This window comes from Cannabis sativa, chromosome X (assembly GCF_029168945.1).
Source record: "Cannabis sativa cultivar Pink pepper isolate KNU-18-1 chromosome X, ASM2916894v1, whole genome shotgun sequence".
NCBI lineage: Eukaryota > Viridiplantae > Streptophyta > Magnoliopsida > Rosales > Cannabaceae > Cannabis > Cannabis sativa.
The window spans coordinates 81,053,593-81,064,747 of record NC_083610.1 but is presented as its reverse complement, the minus strand read 5'-3'; the positions used below and the strand labels follow the sequence as shown (position 1 = coordinate 81,064,747).

Here is an 11,155-nt window from a genome sequence, read left to right as displayed (position 1 = left end):
GCTATTAGAGAACGTGTTAAGGAAAATAAAGTGGTCATTCAACACATTAGCACTGAATTGATGATTGCCGATCCTATGACAAAAGGCTTGCCACCTCATAAATTCAAGGATCATGTAGAGAACATGGGACTTGGTTCCCTTATGTAATTTGTACAAATAAAGTTATTATTAATGAAACTCTTATTTTGATTTTTCTCATATTTATGCGCATCTTAATTTTACATTTGAGAAAAATTTCAGAGGACCTGAATAAACATAAGGTTTAGGGTTTATTCACTTAAGTACATTGCCACATAAAGTACATTGTTATATAATAAATGTATTGTAATACATGGAAGATAATACTCGATTCATAATGAGGACATGTCGCTATGATTCGTATGTTTATTATATAATGAGGAACGTTGGGTTTGAATACTTTAGTTTAAATGCTGACCAAGTGGGAGAATATTAGAATATTTTTATTTATGGAAATTATTTTCTAATTAAGGAAATGATTTTCTATTTAAGGAAATAAATAAATAATTGATTTTCTGATAAATGAATATTTTATATTCATTAAATCTGGACAAAATCAATTATGTAATATTCTATATATGGTCAGATTTCTATATTCATTACCTGATTTGATTTCCTGAATTAATTGTCAAAATATTCTGACAATTAATGTGGCACAGATACTGATGGAGTATCTCACCTATAAATATAGGGTCTCGGTCCCCGAGCTCCTCACTCATTCTGAATTCATTCAGCAAATTCCATCTAAAGAGAGTTGAGAGAGCGAGGAAGCCCGAACTCCAATACCGAAGCTATCGCAGGGATTGAAGCTCAAAGATCAATGGCTGGAGGTACATCGATCCTTTCATTGCATATATTATTGATATGATTAAAGTTTATTTTCCGCATTTCATATCATTGTATATGCTATATTACATACACTATATATATAGTCTAACAAGCAAACCTTATCTTCTAGAAAGTGCAGCCTTTCCTTTGTTGGGAAGGGATCAGTGAGGAATCTCCACACTAGGATCTGAATTTCGGAGCGTAAATTTGATTGCCACAACCATATTCCATCATGTTTATGCTTCCAAACAAGCATGTCTTCGTGAGGAGCAGGTAATCTCGAGATCCCTACAATGCGATTGTCCTAAACTTCTCCAAAGATCTGTAACACCGCTTCTTTATTCCAACAGTTACCAAGAGATAAATCTGCTAGAGTTCTGGCAGTATATCTCCTGCTTTTGAGGTTGTCCATAAATCTGCTAGCTTATAACAATGCATATAAGTGTGTAATAGTTTCCCTTTATTAATCAATAAGAGAATTCTTTTTGTCTCAATATCTTTCTCTCTTACATGCTCATTTTTCTCTCCTTTCATGCTCATTCTTGTTTGCAAAAATGTCTCTAAGACTCCTAATTGTAATCTTTTCTCCATTCAATTTTAAGGTGAGTTGGTATTAGAATGAACGTAAAATATATCTGATATATAAGTATCAAGTACAATAAGGAGAATTTTAACTAATTAAGTAATCAAACAATAGGAAAGTAATTAATTTACAATAAAAAGTGTCTGAAAATGATATATTTATAGCTTTACTATTTAGTCAAACTCTACATCCTTAGTACAAAAAATACATCCAAAGATAGATAGAAAGAAAGGATCAAGAATAGACAAATCTAAAGATATGAGATAAGAAAAACATATCAGTATAAATTTTCCACTCTCTTATGTTTCTGAATCTGCTTCTGGGACATCAGATAATCCATCCAGTTCAACAAAACAAGGATTAAGAAACTTAGCAACAAAAGCCCACATCTTATAAACATCTTCAAAGTTGGTCAAAAATCCTAGTGATGCAGTAACAACCTCAACTCGGAAGAACATACCTTTCCCATCTTGACGCCCATTAGCCATTGGTTTGCACAAAGATGTATCTTGAAGGTCACACACTCCATTGTGCTGTTTCGGGCCATCTACAATCCGTACATGGCTAAGAATGCCAACACCAAGAGATATATTGTCCTTTTCAGCCAACTTCTGTACAACTTCCGGGTGAAATAGCCCTCTCCCGTTGCTGTACCTTACATTGAAAGCAACTGATGCACCCCTTTCGTATTTGATCTTAGGTCCATAAATTTGCACAAGAGGCACTGTGGCGCCTTCATCCAAACCAGGTAACCGGAGTTGAAGTAAAGAGGTTACAAGCCAATTGATAAGGTACCGAAGTCTAAGGGTAGTCTTGTTCAGACCCAACAAATTGATGTGATCAAGATGGCGACAGATGATCTCGGGCTCCCTCCTTCCCCATTCTTGCTCTTCACCATATTCACCATCGCTCATCGACTCGTAATCACCAAGGTTGGCGAAAGATGCTTCACCAGGCTCCATAGGGTGTGTTAAATTAATTCCTTTATGGTTATCTTCCATACTAAAAGATATCCTGCTACCCATGCTTGCGTGTTGATCGTTCTCTTCCACACCGAAAAATCTTCCACCTGAAAATCTATTTGTTTCCCTCCTCCCCAACAATCTGAACTCACCCTCTGTCTCTCTCCTTATAGCACTCCCACCTTTTGATTCTTGGCAAATTCCAGAGGTTGAAGAAGCGCCAAGACTACTTTGCTGATTAGAAGACTGGTTCTTTACCCTGAATCCATCAGAACGAACGGGTGTTGTGTGTTGCCCGACTTTCGATTCTTCTTCAATCTCCCCAACCCGAGATGCAGTCTCAGTTTCTACAAACTGTTCTTCTTCAGGAATCCCCTTAACACGGTCCACTTCCTGCGACACTGATAAAACAGCTGCATCGAAGGACAAAACAGGATCTTCATGCTGCCGGTTTACTCTCCTGTCATCATACAATGGGCTTTTAAACATTTTTGTTGTTGCTTTCGGAGAGAAGCCCTTAACTTTTCTCCTGCTAGAAGAAAACCATGATGGTGGCAAAGGTGACCCCCCTGATTTCTGTTTCATCAGCTGGCCAGAATGATCAGACCCGAATGGACTCTGACCCAAATCAATCCAGAAAGAATTATCGGATGACTCGTCCTCACTGAAAATCGGACTCTTCATAACCTCACCAACTGAAATGTTATCAGCTTCCTCAAAAATGGTACTAGCCCCATCCCTGTCTGAACTGTTATCCTGATCCATGTCGGTCTCAAAGACATCCCTGACCTGGTTAGAAGTGAAGACACCCGAAAAGGCAGGCATATGAGATCCCCCTTGTGCTTCAGCCAACAACTCTTCATCCCCATCAGCTGTATCATTTTCTGTTCCAGCTATAGCATCAAGACCATCCATGGAATCACTAAGATACTGAGGAAAAACTGGTAGAATCCTCACCATTCCAGACCCAGTACGCCCACCTTGACTTTGCAAATTTCCCATTACAGATTTCTTAATCAAGAGGCAACCAAAACCAGTTGGGTCAGCTCCAAATACCCTGTAAAATGATGTTATAATAAAATCTGGCCTAAAGAGAGACAGTCCAAGAGAATCCATGTCCTTGGGACCCAATGATCCAGCATCAAGCAACACATGCCAATTGTTCTGCTGAGCAAGTGCCATCCACTGGTACGAGTACTTGGCCCCAGTCACTCTAGACTGGACAGGGAATACAAAGAGTCCAGTAGCAGAATCCTTCTTCCTTCTTCTCTTGTTTGTTATCTGCTTTCTCAGCTCCCTAGAGCAGAGTTTCAGGGTAGGCCATTTGAACCAAGCACTGTGAACCTTAGCACCTTTTTCTTTGGCACTCTGAGCCATCCAATTAACAGACTGGCTGTCGTGATCAAACATGGTTAACAAATTCTTATTTGTCTGAAAAGGGTAAGAATCAGCAAGCAATTTAAAGGCTGATCCTCTACTAACAGTGAAAACAAGGCCATATTCGTTCTCAGGGATATTCAAGTAATCCATAATCCTACTCTTAACATCATATTCAACAGTACCTTTCTCAGCACCACCATATAGAGCATGGTTACTCAAATTTGCAGTTATCTCAGATAAAGTAAAAGCTGATGACTCCCAATACTGTTGAGTCTGTAGGTAAGAAAATAGCCCAAATCCGCAGTAATCAAGACATACCTTAGCAAAAGATTCGACAAGATGGCCATACTCATCTGATCTTAGGTAATCAATCTTCTCAGAAGATTGAAACTTTGGGTACATTGTGAGGAATTTGGAAAAGGCATGATGAAGGTCAGGAATTGAGTCTTGAGAGGAAAAGATTCTGTCAGCTGCAAGAGCAGTAGCACGAAGGAACTCCTTCTGGGCATGGAGTCTAGCAAGAGACCTGGACCTCCCAAAGCTGTTGTCTTGATTTGGTGTCTCCGAATCGACGATGTCTTGGGATTTGACCAGAGACCCATCTTCAGATGCTTCCTCAAGTGCCTCCCTCAGCTTGTTCTCTTGCAATTGCCTGAGAATTGAAGGCTTACGCTTGGCGTCCCCTGTCAAACCAGAACCGGCTCTCCTCCTTGTCTTCTTCTTCTCCATTATTAGAGAAGCACAGTGAGATATAGGCTTCCATAATGAAAGATGCATGAATCCCAATTTCCCACTTGATTTTTTTCTTTCTTTAATCTCAACCAGTTCTGACTGATAGCAAAAGGCAAAGTACGATTTCAAACTGGAGAAGCTAAAACATTCCTCCCAAGTAAAGCAGAAGGGAAAATGAAAGAAAGCAAAAGGAGTTTCTTAACAATCAAACTTCAAAGTTCAAACACTTGAATTTGAAAATCGAATCCAGAGAGCTTTAGAGATTTAGTCACCGCAGCAAAACTTTAGCTGAGCTGCATTTACTTTACTACCTAAAAAAAAAAAGAGAAAGAGAGAAACAAGATTCTTCCATTAAAACTTTTGTGGGATCAAGAGTCTCGGTCTTAAAGATAAGTGGGGAGAGAAAAAGGAAAAGGAAAAATTAAAGAACATAGGCAAAGCAAAGGAAAGCACGAACCTTTAAATGTGATCAAACAGACAGAGAAGAAAAATCCCAACTTTAGCATTCTCCAATCTCCATTATGATTGTGGCTTCAATTCGAATTTAACAACAACAACAACAACCCTTTTGAAAATTCATTAAAATAAACAAAACCCATGTTTCAACCCCACCAAAAATATACTTCCAAAGACAACATAACTAAAATAATTCCCCCAAAACAGGAATATATCATGTACTCAGCATTTGCATTTTACCCAAAGACAAAAAACAAAAAGCTACCATTAACAGTTCAGAAAACTACAGGGAAGAACAAAATCATAGGGATATAAATATATAAAAACTCACGAGAGAGGAAACAGCAAAAAATCAGCTCCAACCACTATACTATAATATGAGTTGAGTATACACCACCAACCACTCTTTTTTTGCCTATGTTGTTTCTCTCTCTCTCTCTCTGAGGCTGAGGCTGAGCTAATAGTAGTAGAAGAAGTAGTAATGATATAGGGGTATAATAAAGGCAAATCCTTCAGCATTTACTATGGCAGTCAATACAAACATGTCTGCATTAAATGCTTCTGTTTTCTCTCACTTCACACCATTATTACACACACACCACCACCCCTTCTTCTTTTCTCTACTCTTCTTTCTTTTCCTTTTAGTCCCAAAATTCTCCCTTTTTTCCCTCAAAGGCCCCCACACAGAGCCCCGCTTCTTTTGTAAATTCAATTCAAATAAAACCATTAATTAAAATAAAAAAAATTAGAGCAGAAGACAAATTAATATATGGTTCTTTATTTTCTTGCCATTTTCTTCTATACTTTAAAATTTGATGATGCAAAATTGTTTTTGACAAAAAAAAAAAAAAGTTTGGGCTTGGGCTTGGGCTGCTTTGACTTACCCATAGCCTATGGAAAATTTACACAGTTTACTGTGTTTTTCCATTTTCTTTCTTTTATACTGTTACACTCCCAAAATAACTTTTGTACTGTTTTTTTTTTTTTTTTTTTCTCGGCTGCCAACAATTTTATGTTATTGTTTTGTTTTTTTTTTTAGATTGATTGGGACATGGGCTCAATTATTTATTTAATTTTTTATTTTAATGGATATAAAAGTTATTATTTATTATTTTTAATATTTAATAATTATTATTTTTTGAGATAATTTAATAATTATTATTTTGTTGAAAAGGTTGATGGGATGTGTCATAAAAGTGACATGTTTTACTTTTTCTTTTATTTAAATAAATTTAAAAATCACACCCCATGTCTCACTCTTTTTTTTTATTTAAATAGATTTAAAAATCTCACTCCCATTTCTCACTATTCATCTTCTTCATCATCTTTATCTTCTAGCTTTTCAAATAAATCTCACCCCCATGTTTCATCTTCTTCTTCAAGTTTTTTTTTTCTTCATCTTTACCGTTGTTTTAGTATTGTTCTACTGTTGTTTTTCATGATTTTTATTTTTTTTTCATGTTCAGTTCTTCTTCTTCATCTTCTTTTCTTTTCTTCTTTTTTTTTTAAAAAAAATTTTTTGAAGTTCTTAGTTATGTTTTTTTTTTAAATATAAGAGTTAGTGTGGTTTTTTTTGTTCTAATTTTCTAGAACTTTTCTTGCAAATATAGTGCATTTAGTATTGAGGATGTGCACAACATAGTTAATTTTTGATCATTTTTTTCTTTTATTGTTTTTTTTGTTTTAGTATTGTTTTACTGTTGTTTTTCATGATTTATTTATTTGATGCCGATTTCACTGCCCTTGCTCCATCTCGCTGGAATTAATAGGTATTTTCTGGGTGTTCTCGTGTTGTTGTGATGGTTATGTCTGTGAGTGTGGAAGATGGAGGCTATAAATACATTTCTTCTTCGTTCTCTTTGGCTATTTTTGTGGTTTTTTTCTTTTGGTTCTCCTATAAATATATTTGACGAGCTCACTCACAAGAGAGTTTTGAGGTGTGTGTTTCTTTTATATTTTTCTAAGTAGTTATATTTGCTTCATTTGTTTTTGTGTTGTTTCAGTGTTGTTTTAGTAGTTTTTTTTTTATAATTTTCTAGGAATAGACTTGCAAATATAGTTGATTTTGCATCTGGTGTTGAGGTTGTGCAGCAGATTGTTTGTTTTTTTTAATCATTTTTTTCTTTTGTTTTGTTTGATTATTTTAGTGTTGTTTTACCGTTGTTTTGCCATGATTATTTATTGACGTCGATTTTATTGCTTTTGTTTATTCTTGTCGGAATTAATGGTTATTTTCCAGTGTCCTGGTGTTGTTGTGGTGGTTATGTCTGTGATTGTCAAAGATGGAGGCCTCATACTTTTGTTTTGTTGTTGACAGTATAAAAGAAAAAAAAAAAAAAGGGGAGGACAGTATAAATGTTAATTCTGCCGTGTGGCAGTAAAATTGAAAACAATTACCCCAAATCCAGTATTTTTGTAAAATGCCCTAGCCTATTCCTCCTTTCTATTCTTTTGCTTCCCCACTTCAAAATGATTATACATTATTATTATTATTATTATTTAAGAAATAAATTGATAATGAGTTGTGCTGTGTTACTTTAAAGCATGTTTATCTATTTATTTACCCAAGATGTATTGTTGAGATAAAAAGGGAAATTTTGTCAAAGGAGAGAAGAGAACACATCACTAAGGCAAATATTTTTATTGCTTTATTTGTCATAATAATGAGATTGACAAATTATGTAATAGAATTAGTTTGTTTTGTTTTTACTTTGGGGAGTTATATTCCTAAAAATAACAATATAGACACATCTATCTTAAAAATGTGTGGAATTTTTTTTGGAAAAAAAAATATATGTTGATATGAGTCATACTGTTGTATTATTCATGTTATATATACTTTTAATAGGTATTAGTTCATGAATGAATATTATTAGTAAAATTTGAATTTTTATGTTTAAGTATCCTATCTAATTAATTTTTTTTTTATTATTTTTGCATTATATAATTAAAGTTATTCTATCACCAATGAAAGATAAAAAAATAAATTTAAGTTTAAGTTTAGTTAGAATTAGAGTGAAAGAGATAAAAATAATGCTAAATATAAAAATATTTTTGATATAGTATAAAAAAGAGATTTTTTAAATTAAATAGTAAAATTAAGTATAAAAATTCTATTTTTTTTTTATTATTAGTCATTGGATTAGAATTTAATTTTTTAAAGTTGACATTTAATTATAATTATTTTTTAAAAATTCTCGAGTAATACTCATTAAAAAATAATTCAATATGTTATATATGTTTGTTTGTAAATATTTAATATAAATTCTTAAATCTTAACACTCTAGTCATGTGTGTCCCTTAAATAATAAATAAGGTAATAGAATATAACTAAGCTAATTTTTTTAAATATATATATATATGTATATATCAAGGGCTAGAGCTCTTACGTGCATGTGTCCCTACTATTACTTGAGCTGTCTGTTACTCAATTTTAAAATTAAATTACATGAAATTAAAAAAACAAAAGCAAAAAAAAAAAAATGCTTTAATTATAATAATGAGTAATGACCAGAATACATTGATAAATTGTGGAGAGTTTGACTATACTCTCGTAATTGTCAAATTTACGTCAAAATGAGTTACACAAATCTAGAGTCACATGCAAACTATATATTTCAATTTCAACTACTAATGATGTTTTGATGTCCTTAGCCTTACGGACCCAAATTAATTATTACTCATTCCATAATAAAATAATTAAAAATAAAATCCTTTTTTTACTATTTTATAATTATAGTCAGATCAATTTTTAAATTTTCAATTCAAATTTATTGACATATATATTGTTGTATTAAATTATTTAATTGAAATATATCAAGAGAACCAATTCTGTTTTGTGTAATATTAAAGTTAGTTTTGTCTAGCCAAGTGGTTAATTAGGCTTCTTAATCGTTTCCCTTAGATATTTCGTGAGCTTGTGTTCTTAGCTCAATAGCTTTACTCATCTTTTAGTTCTTGTGTGCTTTGATCAATACAATAATACATTTTTGCTCTTTCATACTCTTTCTTTCTCTTTGTTTTTCTTTCTTTTCTTTTCACCTTTGTTTTTCTTTCTTTCATCATGTCTAGAAAATTTAATATAGTATCAGAGCTTGATTTTCCGATATTAATAGCCAAGCAAATGAAAAAAAGTCCTCCCAAGAGACACCTCAAACTCAAGAAATGCAGGAGCTCAAGCCAACAATCTGACCTTTCAACACATTAGGCGAAGAGATACAAATGAACCAATTTACTTCAATCATAGTCTTTCAATCAACCTAAATGATCATAACTTTCTTTTGTGGAAACAAAAGGTACTTGCAGCCATCAAAGGAAACCGATTGCAGAGCTTCATTCAAGGTCACGATCCACCTCCAAAGTTTCTCACTAATAACGATCGTGCACAGAGCAACTTCAATCAAACTTATCTTGATTGGGAATTGCAGGATCAATTGCTGATCTCATGGCTTCTTTTTTCAATGACCCTAAGCCTGCTTACGTGAATGGTTGGATGTGAAACATATAACCAAATCTGGTCGACACTCAAGAAATACTTTACTCTTCAAGTATCTTCCAAGATCCTCGAGTTTTAGAATAAACTTCAAAATATCAAGAAAGGAAATCCTTCACTAAATGATTATCTACTCAAAGTGAAAGAGACAGTTGGAGATGTTCTCAATCCGAGAGATAATGTTAGAGCTATTTTCAAAGGCCTTCCTAAAAAATATGACACATTTGTCATATCCACTAACACCAAACTCAAACAGTACTCAATAGCTAAAATAGAAGCTTTGCTTCTAGTTTCAGAATCTCGCATAGAGAAATCGGACAAGGATATAGATCTTAGTGCTCATGTTGCTTCAATGGAACTTGATCCAACTCCAGAAGCAACTCTTGCAAATTATGGTCGAGGAGCTTACAAGCAACCTTATCCAGGACCTAACTATCCTAGAATGTCATCCAATGCAGGACATCGTGGTAACTATGAAAACGTCAATAATTCTCCTTCCTTTGGATCTGGTCGAGGTAATCCTAGCCCTCCTGCTGGTTTGAGCAGAGGAGGTCGATACTCTACTCCTAACAATAGGCCTCAATGTCAAATTTATTTAAAAATTGACCATATTGCTCAACATTGTTACTATCGTTTTGACAAAACGTTTCCAAGTCCTTCCTTTCCAGGCTCTTCCTTTATAGGACCATCAAATGCAGCACCTCCACAAGCCAATGTTGTTGTAGCATCAAATGAGTGGGGCGCAAGTTGGTATTCTGACTCTGGTGCTATCAATCACTACACTCTAGATGCATCCAACATACATCTCAGCACTGAATACAGTGGACAAGAACAACTATTTGTTGGAGATGGTTCAAGTTTGTCCATTGAAAATATAGGTCAATCCTTATCAACTCTAATAAAACTCGACAACCTCTTATTCTTAACAACTTGCTACATGTTCCTGCTATAACAAAGAATTTATTGAGCGTTTCTCAGTTTTCTAGAGATAACATTGCATTCTTTTGAGTTTCATGTTTAATGTTGTTGTGTTAAGGAGGAGGATACTCATCTAACTCTTATGGAAGGAAAATACAGAAATGGCCTCTATACTTTTGACGCTTCAAATCCAAATTTTACAACCTGAGGGACTCATGCCATCAAAGTTGCCTCAAATGCCAAAGATTGTGATCATCTCTTATCTATGAGTGTTGTCTCAACATCCACCAAGGGGAATCTAAATGTTACCTCTTGTAAATTCTATAATAAAACAAGTTTTTTTGCTTTTGACAAATAGCACAATAAATTAGGCCATCCTTCTCAATAAGTAGTTCAAACTATATTAAAGCATTGAGCTTAAATGATAAAGTGTAAGTAGAATAATAGTTTAGAGGATTTAGCAGTAAAAAATTATTTTTTTTCAAAAAAAAAACAAATTCTAAATCTATTGCACATTAAACATTGTTGTTATTTCATTTTAGGTTAATTAGGATTTTTGTTTCTCGAACTTTAACATGTATCAAATCATGCTTTCTGAATTTTTCAGACCGTTAAAAATTCTCTCGAACTATTGAGATTAGGATTTAAGGACTTTTGTCTAATTTTACCAACAGTAATCTGAGGTGGATAAAAATTCAGAAGCACGATTTAATACATGTAATAATTTGAGGTAGGACTAGCAAAACGGATCAGACACGATAACACGACTTGAAACTCACACGAGAG

The 11,155-nt window shown here is 33.9% G+C and overlaps 1 protein-coding gene across 2 annotated transcripts; it reads right to left on the bottom strand.

Annotated features, from left to right (window-relative positions):
• Positions 1 to 1,514: 1,514 nt before the first annotated feature.
• On the bottom strand, positions 1,515 to 5,665 carry LOC115699918 (uncharacterized). 2 transcript variants are annotated; one of them, XM_030627468.2, is made up of 3 exons: positions 5,291 to 5,662; positions 4,961 to 5,068; positions 1,515 to 4,814 (listed from the first exon to the last, which is right to left on the bottom strand). In XM_030627468.2, the coding sequence occupies exon 3, from the start codon at positions 4,546 to 4,548 to the stop codon at positions 1,729 to 1,731; it is 2,820 nt and encodes a 939-aa protein (XP_030483328.1). In that variant the 5' UTR covers positions 4,549 to 4,814; positions 4,961 to 5,068; positions 5,291 to 5,662; the 3' UTR covers positions 1,515 to 1,728. The 2 variants fall into 2 exon arrangements, with proteins under 2 accessions (XP_030483328.1, XP_060963074.1); XM_061107091.1 differs by having other exon boundaries at positions 4,961 to 5,665.
• Positions 5,666 to 11,155: the final 5,490 nt, after the last annotated feature.

Bases quoted from the DNA above. Each gene is read 5' to 3' on its own strand.
- LOC115699918 (XM_061107091.1), bottom strand. From the start codon at position 4,548: ATGCATCTTTCATTATGGAAGCCTATATCTCACTGTGCTTCTCTAATA.